Raw genomic sequence first — 20,352 nt, 5'->3', positions numbered from 1 at the left:
TCATGGCTGCTAGATCTCGTCGCATACCTTTACCTCTATCCAGCTACCGTCTAATGGAACTGAAGGACGCGTGCCGGTCGAGCTCGGTCAAGTGCGATTGGCGTGCTTGTTCAAGAGTTACATGATGGACGGAGCTCCGAAGGTCAGTATCTTCATGATGAAGAAACGGTCGAGACCTGAAAGACGCACCTCAGCCCAGTCGAACCACCGAAGTGGCTGCATCGAGCTCCTTCGAGACCCACATGTGTTTGCATCAAAGGAGATGTCGTCGAAACACTCAATCTGGGGCTGAAGGATGAGCAGATCTCTGCGATGTTCAGGAACAGAAATGAACTGTGCGGATGGATGATCTATTGCCGAGTCATGCCGGACTCGCTCAAGTGATGCACGAATCGCCAGACGACGCACGTCATGCCGCTGGACGTGATCACCTTTGCATCGCGTCTCCTCAGCCGTCTACCTCCAAACACTTGTAACGACCATCGTACGACAAGATAGCAGCACCATGGATTTTGCACTACAGCACAAAGGCCAGTTGGCTATCGTCACAGCATTGGTCGTCTACTCTGCCGCCAAGAACAAGCTGACACCAGGCGGCATTGCAGCCGCAATCGTGACTGCGGGAATACACATGGTACATCCCTGGGGAGTCTTCTTCAACCTACTCGTAGGTTTCTTCGTCGCTGGTACAGTGGGCACAAAGGTTTGTATTCCTGGCTCTCCTCTCGCTTCCTCGGACTTGGGACGATATACTTTTCACCTTGTCACGAACACGAGGACAAAGCGATATCGTCATACGTGACATCTACATTATATTGAACATTTGATCTAACAACAAGAATAGATCAACCATACGACAAAGAGAACTCTCACCCAGTCAGCGACTGGAGGTGTAGGTGGTGAGAGCGCTCGCAACTATGCTCAAGTGCTGGCCAACTCTGGCACTGCGTCACTGCTGATTCTATGGCATTTATACGCTTCCAAGAATGGTGGTAACAGCGTGAAGAACGAGTTCAGCCTGACTGATGCTATCCCATTCGGTATCGCTGCGTAAGTTGTACTCTTCCGCCAGACTAGACCAGAAACTGATGTGATTCAGATCCTACGCCGCCGCTGCAGCCGACACCCTCAGCAGCGAACTTGGTATTCTCTCGCCAACTTCTCCTGTGCTCATCACAGCGCCATGGCGTAGTGTACCTCGTGGTACCAATGGAGGTGTCACCCTCACTGGTCTCCTCGCTGGCCTTGCAGGCTCCGTCTTCATCTCCACACTTGCCTACTTCACACTACCCTTTTCTCGCATGGCATGGACCGGAGACTCAAAGTTTCTCTTCTGGGTTGCATTGACAGTTGCGGGTTTCAGCGGCACATTACTAGATTCACTACTCGGTGCATTGGCTCAAGCAACGGTCGAAGACAAGAGCAGTGGAAGAGTCGTTGAGGGAGACAATGGCAAGAGAGTCAAGGTCACTGCAGGAGGCAGTCGAGTGCAGAGAGGCATGGACTTGCTCAACAACAACGGTGTCAACTTCGCAATGGCCGCCACGGTCGCTGCTGTAGGCATGGGCGTGTGGAACTCGTTGGTTCAGAAGGTGATTCTGGCTTGAGATACTGTGACGATCTCGTCTGGGTTGTCGACTGATACGTAAAACAAAGATATTCGACAATATTCACTCTTTCCATGACTAGAAACTATTATATCTTCCTCACCATGAATGCCAATAAAGTCGGTGACCGCCAAGACTTTTGCTAAGTGAGCCACCCTGGTTTCACACAATGAGTATCATTATAGTTCTGTATTTGAGTTGGCACGATCAAGCTGGTATTCAAGTTATTGTTATAGCACAGTGCAAACTCTCGAGAAAAGTCAAAGCAATTTTTGCATTAAGACAGGAATTTCATGTTTGTATTAAGCTAATCTTGGTTCTACATTCGGAGTTTGGGACTGGTGACTGGGCACAAATGATGCTAACTGCGTTTCTCGGCAACAATTATGCAGGGGTTGATCTTGACACTGGCATAGACAATACTGCCATTAGTTTTGTATCCTGAGCGGTCTGTGAAACTACCTAGAGTGGCCACGAATCGACCATTCTTTCGATATATGCCTGGAAAAAGCAGGCACGGGAGACGGCGTCACGGCCTGACGCAGCCACCTCTCTTTGTCTTCAAATTGACCAACTTCCTCTTTCTCACACAAAGACACAGATGAGAAGCATAATTTTGACGAAATGAATGTTGCTGAGACCCGGCTGCAGGTAAGTCGTGTCGTGTCGACCCTGTGTTGTGACTCGCGTGTTGGCAAGACGCTGTTTGTCACAAACAGAGATGGCCGTTTGTAAGAGCACCGTGTTGTTGTCTTGCTCTTGACTGCTTGCTGCCTAATCTTGCTTGTATATCCGGACGTTCGAAAACTTCCGACCTCAGCTTGTTGTCGACAATCTGACCAAATCGCCATCGACCCTCAGTCATGGCAGAGAACAGCACAACTGACCTGGTGCCCGCTGGAGCTACTGACCAGCAGCCTGGAGATACCATCGCAGCTCTAAACGATACACCATACCCTGAGACTCATATCGACAGCCCAATCCTGGCGATCAGCTCCGAAGAAGCTCAGCTGCACACTCAGAGTCAGGCGGACGATGAGGTCGAAATTGATGATGGCGATGATGATCTGTCAAGTTGCTACGCCCACCCCTCCTCCTACCCCGAAAGTCTTGTTGACGATGAAGACGCCGTGCAGTCCTTCAAACAGAAGCTGCTTGCCTTGGCCACCCAGCTCCATGTCAAATTCGAAGATATCGGCTACGTTCGAGAGTCTCGCGAAGTCCGTGCCTTTCCACTGACATTGCGCGACCCTCCTGCAAGGGCTATGTGGCCAGACGGGACGCGCGCTGTCCTACATATGAATGGAGATCTGGCGCTCAACAACAGGAGAAGCCGAGGTGTTCAGATCGAGGATCAGGACGTCTTCTCTTCTGATGCCACCGGGGAAGCCGATGCTCCAATCTCAAGCTCACTCAGTCACGTCTACTTCTTCATTCACCCTACGGAGGATGCACCATCTCTGCGAGACATCCAGACTGGAGATGGCGAAATTGAACCCCGAAGCCCCGCATCTGTCACCAGCACCACATCTGATAGCAGCAGTCTTTCAGGAGATACTCTGACGAACCGATCGCCAATACAGACCGACGCAGACAACGAGAGCGACTCTGGAGATTATGAAAACTACTCCGATTACTACATCAGCGACTCCAGTTACTATGGCGATGAACAACCACAGAGAAGAGATCAATGGGAACGTCTTGACGAGGCGCTCCTGTCAAACCTTCTCCGACAATATGGTGCCCCCGCTCCACAAACTCTTGCGTTCGACGTGACCTGGGACAATGCGTTGAAGAGACCTTATGCCATACAAGCTTATATGCCAGGAGAGCAGTTGTCAAGACTCTATCGTGCGAGAAAAGATATGTCTTTAGAAGACAGACTCTCGTTGGCTGGTGAGGCAGCTGAATTCTGTGCACGCTTGGAGAAGATTCAGTTCCAAGGCACCGGCAAGTTGCAAGCTAACGTGAATCTGAACTTGACTGCTGGAAGAATGCCACTTGACATGTCAGTCCACGTGGATGTCGACCGGGAGCTGTACACCTTTGGCTTCTTTCTGAACACCCAATGGCCGCGAGGAGGCAGATTTGGACCCAGCGCGCCTCTCTACTACTCGCTGTACGATACAATGCTTCGAGCAATTGATGATCTGCTGGCAAAATCAATGATCAGGCTCGACCATATCGATCTTGAACCCTTCTTCAGAGCATACGTTGCTTTAAAGGATATGCTCCTTGACATGGATCACCTTGGCTGGTTCTCTGAAGCCGACACAGCCTTTTCGATGAGCGTGCTTATTCATGGTACCATCCATGATGAGCAAATCCTTGTTGAGCGGACTGTGGAATCACCAAATTCTTGGCGTCTGACAGGCATCATCAGTTTCGACGATGCTGAGACCGTCCCTGCTGTGCTGAATAAGCGGCCGTGGTCGTGGGTCTGGGATGTTCATGAAGCTGCCAAAGTGCTGCCAAGAGAGGACCAGTTCGGCTGGGCTCACGATGTTGACGAACTACCCACAGACCTACCTTATCTCAATGATGATGACTTGAAGGTCAAGCAACGTTACGAAAACGTACTAATCGAGAAGCTTTACGTCCCACAGTACGGAGATAGTGCTAGAGAACAGTACTTTGATGATGCATATGGCAGAGGTCGTTGGCTTCGTCGCTTGTTCGCCTTCGCTTGAGGGGATATGGTATACTCTGCAACGAAGTATCGCTTCAACAAGCTCATTTCAGACTGGCTGGAGTTCAAGGAGAATCAGAACATCCAGCCGAGACCTCTGGAGATGTGGAAACGTTTTCCTGACTACGTTCACGGCATCGAGGTTGAAAGGCCAGGACCTGTTCAGCCGCCAATCGCTCCTTCCCCTGCGGTGGAGGACCTTTCTGGCGCGGTCCCTTTAACTTCGCTCCACCACGTCTACTTCTTTACCAACCAGCATGCGTCTTTATCTGGCGGAACAGCTGCAGAAGTGTCTGACGACTTTGCAGAAATGTGCGCGACGGCAACTAATGCTCTCGACCATGTCTACTTCTTTCTTTGTTGAGCTGCCAGTAATGTCATCTCTCGGTTGATAAGGTGTGGCCTAAAACGTTGACAACAGCGAAGAGATTGTTTCTGGTTGATCGGGATTGGTGTAGGCTTCTCAATGTATCTGGGATCCTAGTTTTTACCCGTTGCTCGTCATTCTCGTGCATTGCTAAGTGGTATAGAAGAAGCTGTGCTGTAGATTGGATGGCTTCGTAATGCCAACACCATGATCTGTTGCCAACTGATGGGCTCATGCCAAGCCAGCCTGTTACAAACTGCGACTCCGTCACGTAGTAGCCATCGAGCTTCTTTGTCTCCATCCCTTCCTCCCACCAAACACCTCGTATTTACCTTGTATCTAGTGCGTGCGGTTCGGGTTGCCTGTCGATTCCATCATCCATATGGGGAAGATGTGGCTGAGCGCATGTGCGGGACTTGTCCGCAAACGGCACCTCTGTTGTGAAGGGAAACAAAGGAATGTAATCGCCTATTCACAGCACTCCTAGCCATGACGTTGCCCGTAGTGACGTGAAGAGTGTATAAGGATGCAGCTCAAGCTTTCAAGCCCTAATTTTTCACCTCGAGCAGTCTCTACAGTATGGAAGAACACAATATTCAGGGCTCATCAGCCATCTCTCAAGCAAGTCGTCCTAAATTGAACGACGACATGGAGGCAAACGATGAAAAGGAGCACGAGCTCACCGCCTTTACTCCTCCCTCAGTAGTCACTTTTGCGCCTGCTGAACCTTTCGAGTCTTTTCAAAACAAGGTCGCTGCACTTGGTCCAGAGCTTCACGCCGATTTCCAGGACATCGAAAGGGTTACCGGAGGCGGGAGCCACCGTATTATCGGCCTGACCGTACGCAATCCTCCCACGGAGTCAGGGTTTTCGGACTCTAGACAGGCTATCCTGCGGGTTAATCGTCTCGATCCTTATGAACCCGTCGAAGGTGAGCCCGGATGGAATGAAGACGTCGCCGCGGAATTAGCTGCATGGGTGATTCTTGAAGAGATCGACGAAGCTGCCGTGCTGAGTCTGCTTACCCGCGCCGGTATCAAAGTCCCGAATGTCCTTGCCTGTGACACAACCCGGAAGAATGCGCTCAATCATCCTTACTTGCTCCAAACTCGCCTACCAGGAACCACTCTTTGGAAAGTGTGGGACGACATGTCAGTAGACGACAAGGTCAACATCGCAGGCGAGTACGCCGAAATACTTGCCAAACTGGACACCATCCGGTTTCCCAAATCAGGCAGACTTCTCTATGACAACCCGACGAAGAACGTAAAACTTCCTCTGAATCTTGCCCAAGCCAACGAGATCGGAGAGAAACTGGTAGTCCGTGGCTTCCACACACATCTTCCGGTCAAACGTGAAAGAGACGATCCCGGTACACCACCATCCTCATCACTGTATGATTTCCCGTGCATGCATATTGGTGGTCGTTCCCAGCATAAAAGGAAAGACAGATTCAACATATCAGACTCCAAACTTGCCAAGTTGGATGCCATGCTAGACGACATGAAGGAAGTGGGTTGGTTTGAGTCGGATGATAGTGGCCCAGCATACAGCATTGTTGAACACAGCATGCTCACTCCTTTCAGCATCATGGTCGAACACACCGAGGATGCCAATGGAACTCTCGGTTGGCATATCAGTGGCGTTCTCCAATGGGACGATGCTCGTTGCATACCACCAGTCCTTGCAAGAAGATTTCCGGCATGGTTGTTTGGCCTGCCGGATGGGGACTCGTATACCCGCGCGATACGAAAGTTTCACGATGGATCTTCGCTCCCAGATGCGATTCGAAAGTATCACGACGGCGATAGCGACATGATACCGCTCGAGTATTACCAGGAGGCTAGTTCCGATCCCCTCACTGCCAGGATCAAGGAGCGCTTCGAACAAGTCATGTTAGAGAAGATTTATACTCCGCAATATGGCTCTAGGGCAATGGAAGTCTACCAGGACGACGTGTATGGTAGGGGCCGTTGGCTCCGACGTCTGGCGAGTTTGGGTTTGGTTGCGTGGCCCGACCCCCGAAAGTTGAAGCAAGTGTTGAGAGAGTGGGCCGAGTTCAAGCAGACAGGCCAAGTATCTCACGACACGGTCTTCGGGGAGGATGACGACTCGGATTCAGACGCATCAGGTTCGTCAAGCTCGACTTATGCTTACGACCACGAACCCTTCGAGACTTTCCAACACAAGATCTCTACCCTAGGTCAAGATCTCGGTGTTGGCTTCAACGAGGTTGAACATATGCGCGGAGGATCTTTCAACCGCGTAGTTCCTGTGACTCTTGGAGTGGCGCCAGAGACAGCCTCATGGGAAACCTCAACGAAGGCTATCATACGTATACCTCGTGTCTGGGACGGAGACCTTGCCAAGCTCCCTGCTGATAAGCACGGGCGGACCTGCAAGTGCGACGCACATCCTAAGAGCAAGGTAGATCAGACTGAAGGAGAAGATGACAAACCAGAGTCTGCCGCTGTGAGCGCTAGCGACATTCAGAAAGAATCTGTCAAAGACGACAGTGACCCTATCTCAAGCGGCAATCTGCAAGTTGAGGAACATGAAGCAAGCGACAGCAGCGATGTCAGCGATAATGACAGTGATGTCAGCGACATTAGCAGCAGAAGGAGCCTGAGCAAGGAGCCCTTCCGTTGGGAGATCCTTGATGAGGCTGTACTCTACAACTTGCTTGAGGATGTCGGTATTCCTGCACCTCGTATCCTTGCCTTCGACGTCGGACGTCGCAACGCCTTGAAGTTTCCTTACTCGATACAGACTCGTTTGCCCGGCGTTACCTGGATCAGTGTGATAGATGATGTGCCTCTCAAATCTCAGCTTCTACTGGCAGATGAACTAACTGGAATTATGGCTCGTCTACAAGAAGTCCAATTCGAGTCGTCTGGAAGGTTACAGTGCGATCAGAAGTTCGACACCCCTCTTCAGCTATCTCTTGCTTCGTCAAGCCGAGAGATCAAAGAGAAGCTAAAGATCTGGGGCTTTCCTAAAGAGACAGGGGCACTCATGGACAGCGAGAGAACCTCGCCGTGTCAAGCAGTCGAAAGCTCCCTCTATGAACTTCTGTCTTTCTCGGTGCAAGACCTTCTTTCACGGGAGTTGCAAAAGGTTGAGCCTGAAGGGCCCTCAGAGCTACTCGTTCGCATGTACTTCAAGTTGGAAGATATTCTACAGGATATGGACCACATCGGCTGGTTCTCGGATGCGGACAAAGCTCCCTCGAAAAGCGTTTTGCACCACTGGGATCTCGAAGCACGCAACATACTGGTTGAGCAGGCAGACAGCGATTCTTCAAGTCCTTGGCGAATCACAGGTGTTATCGATTGGGACAGCCCTCATGCACTCCCCCCTGTCTTGACCATGAAACCTCCCATCTGGCTTTGGGACGCTTCTGACGACGCCGAGCTTCCCGAGGACGTCCAGGCATACTATGACAACGACTTCGACTGGATGCCACTCGAATACTACCAGAAAGAGAATGCCGAACATCTCAATGCAGACGGTGTCGAGGTCAAGCAGCGATTTGAAGAGGCGATAGTCAAGGCACTCTACAGCAAAAGGTACGGTGCGGACGCTCATGCCAAGTATCTAGATGATGCTTATGGCAGAGGTTGCTGGCTTCGACGTATATGGCGATTCGCAAGTGAAGGTATCCTCACGAATAGTCATCATCGCCGCATCGAACAGCTCGACCGTGAGTGGACCGAATACAAGAAAGCAAATGGTATCGAATATGACTCGAAAACACTACGGGTGTACTCATCAGCGCCATTGAAGGATGATCCAAACGGGCACGCGAACAACATGGGAGCAACTACTGCGCTGTCTGGAAAGAATACTGTCATTGATACCACTGGCTCTGATGGTGAGGAACTCAAATCAGTGAATCTTGGTCACGCAAATGCAGCTTTGTCGGAGAACAATACTACCGAAGCTCCCCCACTTAAAGTACGCGGTATCTGTGTGTTTTGGACAGACCTCGTAATGACCGTGACAGTGACAAGCTCCTTCTGGTTTGTAGCAGGGGCCGGGGCCTTTTTCTCTGCGGGGACAGTGGTGGACTGCGCTGGTGCCGAATACGCGAACCATTGAATGGTGCTATGTCTAGATTTCCCGAATCTGTACGGTGAGTGGGCAGATGATCTTGTGAAGTTATGCTGCACCTGGTTCAGGAATCAACAAGGCCATGAGCGTGCCGAGATGCCATTCAATCATGAAGTTGAGAAGCGTATGGGCATCAAAGGCTGGCATTACGACATATCGCGATCTGGAGGCTTCGCAAAGATCCTCGAGTAGGTTCCGGATGGTGTCATACGTCTGAATCACAAATTCGTTGCCTACACGGAATTACATCAGGATAACAAAGTCGAGTTGGAATTTGAAGGCGGATGGACTTGCAGAGCCAAAGTCCTCGTCGCTGCAGATGATATCAGATCAGGCGTTGCACGCCAGGCTTTTGGCGATCCCAAGCTATTCCACATTGGCATTCGTGTCTTTCTCGCCTGGCACGATCATCCACCAGATATCCCTCCAGCATGTGAGGTTTTGTATCATTCCAAGAAATACCAAGCTTCTTTCTTTCCTATGCTTCATGATGAAATCGTGGTTAGTCGAGCCGTCGGGAGAGGGAAAGTCGATGCCATCAGATATCGAAGCACATGTCCGCAGAATCTTGAGCACTCGCTTCGTCGATGCCACCAATTTTGACACACAAGTCTATCGCTGGGAAGTCTTCAACCGGTCCTCGCCGAAGAAGAGGTCGACTGGACGTATCGTTGGCTTTGACGATGCTTTACATCCGGTGCCGCCATACGCAGCTTAAGGCATGGGTATGGCTATTGAGGATGGCTACTATCTGGCGCGATCACTGGATGGTGTCTATCTACGCCATGTCAGAGCAGTCAGTGCAGGTTTTGAGATCATTGAATGATATCGAGTCGAATGCGTCAATCACAACGTCGAGTTTGCACGGTTCTTGGGCAAGTTCTTCCCCAGCTTACCATAACCTCTTACTTGGATTTAGACCTCGTCTTGGCCTACACACCAATCTTGTAGTGGTTATTCTCCAAGGAGTATCTGGAGATGGCAGAGCTTTCGACCGCCACCCTGAAAGAGCTTGAGGCTCACTGAAAGAGCAGCGATATTTGCGGCTAGCTTCTTTATTGATCATTCAGCTGTCTGTCGCTAGCAGGGACAGATTTGTAAGCAGACATCACTGTATGTAGTTGAACAAGTCATGATCTTAGCGGACGTCCAAAGTCCAGGTCACGTTCGAGGCGAGCGAAAGTCTCCTGGACATTGCATGGAAAGTACAGAGACAGAAAGTCTGTGAGTTTCGAGTAGCATAATAATAAGATCATGATGTACAGCAAAGCCACAAGCGGAGATTGGCAACCATCAGTACTCTCTCCGTCTCGACGCTGGACGCAGTTGTACAGTCTAGGAGAGTTGAGACACATAGACATCACAACATACGATCACACCCAAAGGCGACGTGGAATATCTCTACAGTCTCGTAAAAGTCTCAATTTTTTCGGATGCTCTGCTAGGGGTATGCTTGCAAAATAATGCCAACTCATGACTTAGGTGGCCCAGGTTTTATCACTCACCAGTCTCACGATCCAAATCCCATTGGACAAGTCGAACAATTTTCCAATCAAGGCTCATCTCACGCAGCTGCTTGCCCCAGATGAAGAGTGGCAATGCGAGAGCAAGCCAACCAAACACGATTCCGGCTAATGTGCCATACACCACTGCTGGTCCATCGGATGCAAGCCACGAATTAGTGTAGAACGCGATCAGGAACGCGAACGCCGCTACAATATGTCAGCCACGTCCAGTATACTGTAAGAAAATGTAGCGTACCTTTGAAGGCCATCACCGAGACGACACATTCTCCTGCAATGGGCCGATATGCATCTACGATATAGGTCATGGCCCCAGTTGTGCCTCCGACAATGCCCACACTTACTGCGAAAGTTGTTAGGCTCGCTCTTGACTCATTCATACATGAGTGACTCACTGATAGCAAGACCGACGACAGGTACAGCCCAATGGACATGGCGGTCCAGCCCTAGTCCATACATAAGCAGTCCTCCCGGCATCAACAATGCAGGAAGGGTGCAGAATGGTAGTCGATGTTCCGGGTCTCTAATGCCGCCAGACCTGGCAGTGAAGAAATCCGCGGTCATGTCTGTTAACTTGCCACAAACAGGCATCCCGATAGCAGTACCGATCGATACAGATACCCAACATAGCCCTGACTGCCATGTCTCGAAGTGATAAACCGTACGGAAATCATTAGCAAGTGACACAGAGAGAACAACCACGATTCCCACCACAAGCCCAACCGTAATTGTAGACCATATCACTGGCGGAAGTACCAATAATAGTACAGGCCGGATGAAGATTTTCCAGAAGGACTCCTTGGTCTGCAAAGGCGTTGCAAATGCGAGGTTCTGTCGGAATGTCTTTTTTGATATGCTGTTGATCTCGGGTATAAAATCTGGAGACGCTCTTTCCACTTGGGAAGCCCCAAATGACTTTTCAGCGTCTTCGCTAGTCTGAGCGAAGTCGTGGACTTCCGCCACACGGACGAATGCGGTCTCAGGCATCGTGAGGAAGGCCAGCAGGGTGAATGCGAAGATGAGGCCAGTGCCCAGATAGTATATCGCTCGCCAGTCTGTACTTAGAGTGAAGAGACCGCCGACTATACTCCCTAGAGGAGCACCAAGTGCAAGAGCGGCGGCGAATATACTGTCCACTCTCGTTAGTTCTGCACCGAAGAATTGTAGAAGAACCCCTGCGGTCTGATCATACTTACGCCATATAAGTTCCTCTTTCGTGCAGGAAGAAAACATCCGCAACAGTCAGTGGTGCTACGCATTCCGCTGTGCCGGCAAACCATCCCATGACCAATCTAGCTGCTAATAGATTGCCAAACGTGTTTGCTCGCGCCGCCCATATGGTTGTAGCGCCAAACAGTAAGAATGACAGCACGTATACCTTTCTTCTTCCATACTTCAGAGCAACGGGAACCCAAAAGAGATTGGAGAGACCTTGCAGTAAGGCATTTGCAGAGAACAGATATGCGGCCTTGGATATACTGCTTGAGAATCTGGCGATGGAAGCCGGAGCGAATGAGCCAGGTATGAGAGGTGACGGCGGGTACGCGTGGAAGATGTCGATGGTGAGTTCTACGATTGCGATCGAAGGTCCAGCGGCCACGAAGTTTGACAAGATGAGGGCTATACTGGTCAGGCACATCAGATAGATTTTGTAAGCCTTGGACCTGGTGTGACAGTCAATTTGTGGTCCTTGATCACACGATTGTGATTACGCACCAGTTTAACGGATCGTTGGGATCGTTGGACGGTTTTGGGTAGAGTATACGCTCGTTCGTCCCTACCTGTGTCAGGCGAACTGACCCAAGCGTTCTGACACGATCCAAATCTGCTTCACGGATCTGAGCCATCTCGATTGCCATAGCTTGAGAAGACATGTATGTGATGAATCTTTCGATATTGTATCAAGGTTTTATGGACCAAGATCGAGTCAGGAAGCCCGAGCTGATGAGACACGTTTATATAGGCAACTCAGCGAGGGAATGAGGACACATCTATGGTGGCAGTAGTTCCCCACAAGGACACACAAAGTTTGTGGGGAGGTCTCCAGCCAGACACAGATGAATTAGTGTATGCTCGATGGTGTCCGAAGTCAAAGTTCGCCCATTCATACTTTCCCCCACACATACCGACCTGCTAGCGGCGCTCAGCGCACGAACCGGTCTCGTCGGCCCCATCGTCTGAGTTATATGATGTGGGTTCCATGATCGCCTACACGCTATTGGACGAATAGGGTCGATAAAGTAGCGATGCATCATTACTTCCCACGACAGCTAGCTAGATACTCAGTCGATCGAGAGATCATGTGAATAATCCATGAAGGTTTATGCGTGTCTGTGCCAGTCTTCCGTATCTTCAAGACCATCTCGTTGGGCAAAAATGTCGACAGCAAGGTGGACACCGAACATTGCGACCTCGGATTTTCACGATAACACCTATGCACCAAAGTTTACCACAAAAGATTGCTAGCATCAGACTCTAAGATCTCAAGAGGTCATCCACTCATGGGGCCAGAGCATCTGTAACATCATCGAAAGGCTCAATCCCAGTGTGGAGGAATAATGGATCCATGGAGATGCTTATCGGTGACTGAGGGGATTAGACAACGCTAAGTATCTGTGATCATCCAGATCTAAACCTCCCCAACATAAGGATGCTACAATTGCATGTAGACTTTTCCCTTCCACTCGACTATACGAGCCGAAGACTGGAGCACTGGAGAAACCCTCAAGCTTGAGAAAGGACATCAGACAAAATTACGCTCCAAATTCTGAGACAATAAGTACGAATATTGCTGTAGAACGACATACACAGTAGTATACAACATGATCTCTTCTTATCGCACTGACTAGACGTTTTAAATACGCACGTCGCCGACTATGGTGATATCTCGGACGGTATGATAGGAAGCACGACATAGTTGCTGTATTTCGGCCCGAAGTGGAGGTGATTGATGCCTCCGAAGCGTTCGGGTGATCTGAGCAGGGCATAGTCAGCAATATATCTCCACAAGTCGAACATGATGTGCACTTGCCTCTCCGCTGACTCATGGCTAAAGATCCCAACACCCTGGGTATCACCTCCACTGACCTCAAAGGATAATCTCTCCCCCTTTTGCAAGACGATCTGAGTGGGCCAGATCTCAACATCTAGCCCGTATATCTCGCCAGGAATCACGGGTTGAACGTCCGTAGAGAAGTAGTCACGCCATGGTCTGTAATCCCGATGGTTTGGGTGCTCTTTGTTGACCTTACGTAAGCTCACACGTTGCCAGCCTTTGCTCACGGGTACCGGGTCACCGATGGACCCTGTGTAGAACACTTCAGAACCGTCTGCAGCCCAGTGACGCAGGGTGACAAAGATATCAATATCCTTAGGCGTGCCTCCAGTCAGTTCAGGCGTGACAGACACATTGAGGTGAGCAACGATGTGGCCGGTGATTTCCACGTCTGATTCGTAGACAGAAGTCATGAAACGGACATATATGTTGTCGTCAGGTACAGTCAAAGCTGGATAGGATAGACGCCTGTGAAACGCTGTAACAGGCTGATCTGGCGTGAACTCGAGATCAGGTGTCAGAAAGTACCTCTTGTAAGTGGTCCTTGCCAAAGGCCACTCGCCCTCGGATCGGAATTGGAACGCGCGACCGGAGGCTGCGTCGATAGTGTCATGCTTGAAAGGTGTTTTACGGATCGCAAGCTCGACTGCTGGCTTCTTGCCCTGAGTCCAGCCTGCGTAGTCATTGTCCTTGCAGAACGCGCTGAGGAAACTCTTTTGTAGTTCAACATCGGCATCGTTGTAGAAGGGCAGGTCATGTCTGCCAGAGCCAAGGCGCAGGAACTTGTACTGAGAGCCCGCTTGAACGAAGCCCTCGACATTGCCACGAAGATGAACGACAATGTTGCCAAGATTTCCAACAGAGAGTAAGGGGACCTCAATATCCTCCAGGTTGTAGTCGCGAGAAGCATAGTATTCATCGTCGCGGAAGAAGTTATGTGAGTTGTCGATCAGCTGATCCCGGCGGTTGTTCTCAAGCTCCTCTTCGGGCAGATCACCCTCAATAGTGTCAGGGCCGCGCTGGTTTTTGGACCTGTTTGGAAGTCCATATTGGTTGGACTTGACTTGTCTGTTGAACCAGAACTTGAGGAACGGCGCAGTCAGGATACCACCATGACGACAACGGTCGCGATAATAGTCGGCCATGCCTTCGTAAGGAATGATACACGCAAGCCCCCGAGGACGTCGTGCAGCGACACGCCACTGGCTGCCACCAAAGTAGCTGATGCCTAGAAGACCGACTTTGCCATTAGACCATGGCTGATCCGCGGCCCATTCAATCACTTCGAAAAAGGCATCGGTGGTGGACTTTGACATTGTATCGGCCACACCAGGGGATTGCCCAATGCCAACTTCATCAGCGCGCACGACGGCATAACCTTCGTTGGTCCAAAACTGTGGGTCCGGCGTCTCGAATGCTGAGTGCTCTGGAATAGTCTTATGCTTGGGATTGACGTCGTGGAATGAATGTGCGAGAAAACTGGATCTGTCAGAGCCTCTCTTGTGTCTTTGCCAAGACAGAAACTTACTCCTCGTAGGGGGTGTCTTTCCCATAGGGCCCGTATGTCATGATGACTGGAACCCTACCAACGTCTTTGGGTCGGTAAACATTCAAACGCACAAGTCCAGTATTACTACGAAGCTTCACTGTAATGTTTTGCTCGAAAATATAGGAATAAGTGTCCTGATCAATAGAGGCAATGTCGCGAATTTGGTTCGGCATGGTGTTTCGAAGGTTATAGAATGGTGTACGAAAGATTGCGGAGTGTTTTGTTTCTGTAGACACAAAATTATGGGAACCATGCTCTCTTTCTACACTAGTGAGATGCGTGAGAAGTGTTCGGGGCCATGGCGTAGTTGGGGACGGACGCTGCGGAGGAACAAATGCGGAGCCGAGCGTGCTCGGGAAGCTGGGGCTATCGGTACACCCCAAACATTGTTCACCGCGATGTCGGTACTTTAGAAGCCCGAACCGAGCGAGCATAATCATTTAGAGGACATTGTTTAGTTTTCCTGTAGGTCAGCATAATTAGATTCTGTACCGCCGCACGCCGCGCCCAAGTACTCCCTCAGCAACCAGATCAGGACTATCAACGATGACCGGTAAGTAACCTAGAGCCAGGAATTGTGATTCAAGCTGATACAAGTCAATGGGAAAGCTCCAGTATACTTCTTGTCTCACGGGACAGCTTTTCTGCTCCAGAACGACTCTCGTGTGAGAGATTACTGGAGAAAGATCGGCCAGAATGCACTTGCCAACGGTTGCAAAGGAGTGATTATGATGGTCCTCGCCTTCTATCGACTTCGTAACGAACTACGGGCTTACATTGAGCAGGCGGCACACTGGAACGTCACTGGTGACAACCAGATCAAAGTCGCCATGAAACCCCAGCCAGGAATGATGCCACTGACAAACGCTCATCCTGACATCTGGAAAAACTTCAAGCCAAACACAGATCTAAAGACAGGACAGCGTGTCATTGAGATGTTGAATCAAGCAGGAATTGAGGCGGAAGGTGATGATCAATTTGACTGGATGATCGACTCGGAAATCGCACTTGTAGGCATGTTTGGTGACAAGTGCCCGCCCACAGTCATTATCTCTCAGAATTCATATTGGGATCCCTGGTTCCACGCTCGAATCGGGACTGCCGTCCGTTCACTTCGCCAAGAGGGCTATCTCATCATTGGTTCTGGAGGCGGAACTCACAATCTGTATCGCACTGAGTGGCACTATGCCCTCAAGTACAGAGATGTGTTCGCTATGGAAAGTCCTCCGGACTCGACTAATCTCGAATTTCGTCAAGCACTTCAAGATGTCATCTGCAAAACCGGCGGAGGTCCTGAGCTCAAAAGAGGCTTGTGCAGGCTCATGAAGCACCCATACTTTCGTGATGCTCATGGGACAGACGAGCACTATGTCTCCGCGTGTTTCGTGGCTGGCGCCATTGGAGAACCAGAGGACAGAGGTGCCAAAGGTGTGCTGGGTGCAGAAGTCTGGGAACTGGTATGTCCTCCTCGTACAGATGTCCGCCACGATCAACTAAAATGTGATGAATAGCGAAGCCAGTGCGAATCTCAATTCTCCATCGGATCATGGGAAGCAGCCTCGTCAGTCAAGGTATGAAGGGTAGTAATTGCTCCGATTGCTCCGATCATTTCTTCAGGTTTCGCTATTGCCGGGTAGCGCTAGAAAGTAGCTTTTCAATCAAACTCTCCCTCCTGACCCACTTTAGTGTGATCTTATGGCGTTCGTACATGGGTGATGACATGAGAAGCAAAGAGGACAAACTGGTGTTTTTGCTGGGGAACGTGCATCAAATGGCGACGCCACGACGTACAGCATTGTCAGATATCTTAGTTTACTATCATATATGACCGACAGGTACGATAAGCTTCTGAAAGCAGGACATGTTCCACCATCTACAGTTTTAAAGCTGCCTATCAAATCGCAATCATCTCTGCGCCTGCATTGAGTCTTTCCAAACACTCGCAAATACCAGGATAGGTGAAGTTGTACTGGGTGTACTTCCACATCTTGCTGGGGTCCTTGCGGCCGTGCTGATCACGCGTGTGCATCTGAATAGTCGATGCCCGCTTCCTGCGGACTCTGTCAAAGTCTTGCAAGATGCTCGGAACTGATGCGCGATTGATGCGCTGTCCTTTGAAGAGGAAAAATCCCTCGGCATCTTCTATGGCCTGGTTGCCGCCTTGTCCCTGGTGTGGTGTCATGGCATGAGCAGCATCACCTATTATGACCGTCCTGCCTTTGATGTAAGTCGGGAGAGGATCTTGATCGCGAAGCTGCCAAAGGCGGATGTCCTTGGCCTGTCTTCGGAACGTAACATGTCAGCAGGTAAGTCAAGAGTCATCAAATCCATGGCAAACCTACTTGAAAATGCTTAGAAGCTTTGGATCAAACCCCTCATAAACCCTCAGCAGATCTTCCAGAGTTCCGGTCGCGGACCAGGACTCAGTCGTCTCATGGCCAATGAGCTCGTCGGAAGCGATGCAACCTACATTGACCAGATCAAAATTGCGACATGGATAGATAACAGCTTGCCTTCCAACTCCTTCATAGATCTGCAGAATTGCCGGCTTCGTCCTGTCGATAGCTCTGAATTCCGGGTCCATGTTCTCTACGACGTCGCGTGGCAAAGTGAATCTGAACGCTGATGATCCAGATGGCCTTGCGGTGCGGAAAGCTTCGTCACCAACGACTTTGACACGCACAAGCGACTTTATTCCATCTGCTCCTAGAGACGAAGCATTAGCAAGCTTGTTAATCAGGGTTGTCATTGTGGAATATCTTACCAACAACAAGATCAGACTCAAACTTGCGACCATCTGTGAGCGTGACGAGCCCACTTTCGACATCCACATCAACGACGTCGCAGCCCCAAACTATGGTGGCAGGTTTTCCACCTATTCCTAAATCCTCTGACGGAGCGGTGGCTAAGCGACGAAACTCGTCCCAGAGGTCTGCTCTGTGCTGGAAATACCACTCTCCACCAAACTTGGAAGCAAGATCGCCGAACTTGGAGGCGAATGTCATATCGCCCTTCTCGTTGTAATGGATACCTTCAGACGCTGACAAAGACCCAGCGTTCTCGGGCTTGAAGCCGAGGGCCTTTGCGATTTTCGAGCCATTTGGACCCATGTTGATGGCGGCTCCATGCTCATTACCACCGGACCACCGTTCCAAAACTGTGACGTTGTGGTCCTCGCGTAGGACTCGAGCCGAAAGAAGGCCGGCAAGGCCAGCACCGATGATTGTCACACTCAATGGCTTGCTCATGTTGGAGAAATGGAAGCGGGGATTCAAGAATGATTTGTTAGAAGACCGACTCGAGGGATAAAGCTCATTAAGCAGGGGTGAAGAATTTAATGTGCGTAGAGTTCAGGTAATTCTGCTGCTAACAAGAGGAACGCGTCTTACATTTCTGCGTTTGTGCCCATTCGATCGCTTGGTCTGAGGAGGCGCCGAAGATATGAGGAGAAGTCGGGACCGCAAACCCCACGGGAAGGGGAGTCCCTCCCTTTACCACGTTTAGGTCCGGCGGGGACTGGACTTTTCTGGCCCACATCTCAACCATGGACCAGACTGCACATTTGCACTATTCCCGAAACTCTACAGTAACCAACACTTGTGCATCAATACCTCGGACTTATGTTCATTCGTACATGTGAGCACTAAGTCCGACTCAATCCGTCATATGTACCAAAAGCTTTGAGTCTGTGTCATTGGAAAAGATTGCTACGTACTCGCAAGATTTTACTAGTCAGCCGGAATAGGATTTAAGCACTATGTACGAAGATGATATGCGTGAGCGGATAACAGTGTAGGCTCGCTTGGCCTTATCCAATGACTTTTCTATACGTCCAGATGCCAGTGTAGGTGGCGCCAACAATGGTCCCTAGTATGACTGGGAGTAGATATACTGCAGCACCCAGCAAGACTCCTGTCTCGAAGAATCCCCACGCACCTGCTGCAGCTTGACCTGTGGGCCTCAAGGGTCTCGATGCATGTGCCAATATGGCTGCACTGCGAGGAGAGTTACGCAGCTTCCACACATTCGAGGCTGCATGGATTTTGCCTTCTGGTACGATCTGTGGACTTGGCTCTTCAAACATCTCTCTGACGTAGCGAAGGTCAGGGCGAACAGGATATCCTACGGGGCCAGCGGAACCGACTTAGGTGTCATGTCAGTACTATATGCCTAGATTATCGGTACTCTACCTCAAACTTACTGAGGAGCTCGGCGGGGATGTGGTTGACAAATGTCACCGCGCTAGGTATAAACTGCGACAGATATTTCGCTTCCGGACCATCGGCGAACGTGAATAGCGCATTCACTTGCTCATCTCTGGAAAGGATCAAGTCAATTGCATCGTCGAGACTAGTGATTTTGTGGATCACGAGAAGGGGTCCCTCGATTTTCTCGTGCAGCAATTGGCTGGATCTATGTTTTGGTCAGTAGACTAATATGGTGCGAGCTCGAGCTATCAAAGTCACTTACCTCAGCTTCACCATTACTGCTTCCGCATTGCCCTGGCTGTCGACTATAGTACAATCGTCTGCCACGAGTTTGGTTTGCCTCTTGGAAGGTGTAGGTCGAGCGTGCCCATTGTTCACGGTCTGGTCTATGGCTTCTGCTCGGACTGAGAACTCCTCCCGCATCACGGCTAGGAACTCATCAGCCACAAACTCGTTAATGAAGACCTGATCAACCGCGTAATGACTCTGGCCGCCGTATTGCATCCTAGAAGCGAATATCTCTTTGACGGCAGAGTCAATCTTCGCTGTACGATCCACCACTGCCACAACCCTGCCCGAGGCCTTCGATATCAGTGATTTGCCCATGTACTGTGGGCTCGAAGGTTGGTGCATCTGATCGATCATCAGGCAATGTTTCAAAAAGGATCCTGGAGCTGTCGAAGAGATTGCAACAAAAGCTTCTTTGTCAAGCGCGGCGTTCATGATTTTTCGAATGAGAGCTGTAGACTGATCCGACAGATTGAGTAACTACGTTCTTGGTCAGTCGATATTCTGTCGCAAAACAGTAGGTGTCTTTCACCTCCACAACACAGCAACTTCCAGCTTCGATGGCCGCCGAAAGTGCGCTGAAGACACTGAAGCCTTTGGTGAAGTCCTGGGGGATGATATAAACGAGTCGGGCTGCAACTCGTCTGTCTACCCAACTCTTGCCCCATCTAACACTGTATTCCTGGGCAAGCTCTTTTTCGAAGTCAATATTCTCGTAATGCTGGCGAACTTCGAGGAGCATGGCCGAAACAACGATGTTCGCTTCTTCTTTGCTCAGGTTGTTCTCCTTCTGCATGGCATCAACGAAGGAGTTCGCATGTTCTGTTAAGGACTTGAACAAGGACGACAGCTGCTTCTGTCGAGTGCGGGTGTTTCGCATTCGCCCATCAATTGCTGCACTCTGCACACGGGCGAGAGCTGTATCGAGTTGTCCAGATGCGGTCATTGTGTTC

The 20,352-nt window shown here is 50.3% G+C and overlaps 8 protein-coding genes across 8 annotated transcripts; 4 read left to right on the top strand and 4 right to left on the bottom strand.

The window, feature by feature from the left end:
- Positions 1 to 505: 505 nt before the first annotated feature.
- On the top strand, positions 506 to 1,607 carry M436DRAFT_82741 (uncharacterized protein; the record flags this gene model as incomplete). Its single annotated transcript, XM_013571430.1, has 3 exons — positions 506 to 703; positions 845 to 1,050; positions 1,100 to 1,607. 3 exons carry the CDS (start codon positions 506 to 508, stop codon positions 1,605 to 1,607), a joined length of 912 nt encoding a protein of 303 aa, XP_013426884.1.
- An 863-nt stretch (positions 1,608 to 2,470) lies between these two features.
- M436DRAFT_64634 (uncharacterized protein) lies at positions 2,471 to 4,660 on the top strand (the record flags this gene model as incomplete). Its single annotated transcript, XM_013571284.1, has 2 exons — positions 2,471 to 4,262; positions 4,350 to 4,660. 2 exons carry the CDS (start codon positions 2,471 to 2,473, stop codon positions 4,658 to 4,660), a joined length of 2,103 nt encoding a protein of 700 aa, XP_013426738.1.
- Positions 4,661 to 5,311: 651 nt separating this feature from the next.
- On the top strand, positions 5,312 to 8,764 carry M436DRAFT_73581 (uncharacterized protein; the record flags this gene model as incomplete). The annotated part of the gene is made up of 3 exons (XM_013571429.1): positions 5,312 to 7,090; positions 7,214 to 8,396; positions 8,439 to 8,764. 3 exons carry the CDS (start codon positions 5,312 to 5,314, stop codon positions 8,762 to 8,764), a joined length of 3,288 nt encoding a protein of 1,095 aa, XP_013426883.1.
- Positions 8,765 to 10,273: 1,509 nt separating this feature from the next.
- On the bottom strand, positions 10,274 to 12,158 carry M436DRAFT_48806 (MFS transporter; the record flags this gene model as incomplete). Its single annotated transcript, XM_013571192.1, has 6 exons — positions 10,274 to 10,488; positions 10,538 to 10,642; positions 10,695 to 11,142; positions 11,197 to 11,428; positions 11,496 to 11,963; positions 12,016 to 12,158. 6 exons carry the CDS (start codon positions 12,156 to 12,158, stop codon positions 10,274 to 10,276), a joined length of 1,611 nt encoding a protein of 536 aa, XP_013426646.1.
- A 1,015-nt stretch (positions 12,159 to 13,173) lies between these two features.
- M436DRAFT_73579 (alpha/beta-hydrolase) lies at positions 13,174 to 15,076 on the bottom strand (the record flags this gene model as incomplete). Its single annotated transcript, XM_013571428.1, has 3 exons — positions 13,174 to 13,273; positions 13,331 to 14,833; positions 14,883 to 15,076. The coding sequence occupies 3 exons, from the start codon at positions 15,074 to 15,076 to the stop codon at positions 13,174 to 13,176; spliced, it is 1,797 nt and encodes a 598-aa protein (XP_013426882.1).
- A 373-nt stretch (positions 15,077 to 15,449) lies between these two features.
- M436DRAFT_82736 (extradiol ring-cleavage dioxygenase class iii protein-like protein subunit B) lies at positions 15,450 to 16,480 on the top strand (the record flags this gene model as incomplete). Its single annotated transcript, XM_013571427.1, has 3 exons — positions 15,450 to 15,456; positions 15,513 to 16,360; positions 16,415 to 16,480. The coding sequence occupies 3 exons, from the start codon at positions 15,450 to 15,452 to the stop codon at positions 16,478 to 16,480; spliced, it is 921 nt and encodes a 306-aa protein (XP_013426881.1).
- Positions 16,481 to 16,797: 317 nt separating this feature from the next.
- M436DRAFT_48136 (FAD binding domain protein) lies at positions 16,798 to 18,151 on the bottom strand (the record flags this gene model as incomplete). The annotated part of the gene is made up of 3 exons (XM_013571082.1): positions 16,798 to 17,185; positions 17,246 to 17,606; positions 17,668 to 18,151. 3 exons carry the CDS (start codon positions 18,149 to 18,151, stop codon positions 16,798 to 16,800), a joined length of 1,233 nt encoding a protein of 410 aa, XP_013426536.1.
- A 560-nt stretch (positions 18,152 to 18,711) lies between these two features.
- On the bottom strand, positions 18,712 to 20,345 carry M436DRAFT_82734 (ALDH-like protein; the record flags this gene model as incomplete). Its single annotated transcript, XM_013571426.1, has 4 exons — positions 18,712 to 19,046; positions 19,105 to 19,316; positions 19,374 to 19,879; positions 19,932 to 20,345. The coding sequence occupies 4 exons, from the start codon at positions 20,343 to 20,345 to the stop codon at positions 18,712 to 18,714; spliced, it is 1,467 nt and encodes a 488-aa protein (XP_013426880.1).
- Between the last annotated feature and the right edge of the window lie 7 nt (positions 20,346 to 20,352).

The sequence above is a fragment of the Aureobasidium namibiae genome (assembly GCF_000721765.1).
Source record: "Aureobasidium namibiae CBS 147.97 unplaced genomic scaffold scaffold_10, whole genome shotgun sequence".
Taxonomy (NCBI): Eukaryota; Fungi; Ascomycota; class Dothideomycetes; order Dothideales; family Saccotheciaceae; genus Aureobasidium; species Aureobasidium namibiae.
The sequence above is the reverse complement of the archived record's forward strand: the minus strand, read 5'-3'. Positions and strand labels throughout refer to the sequence as shown.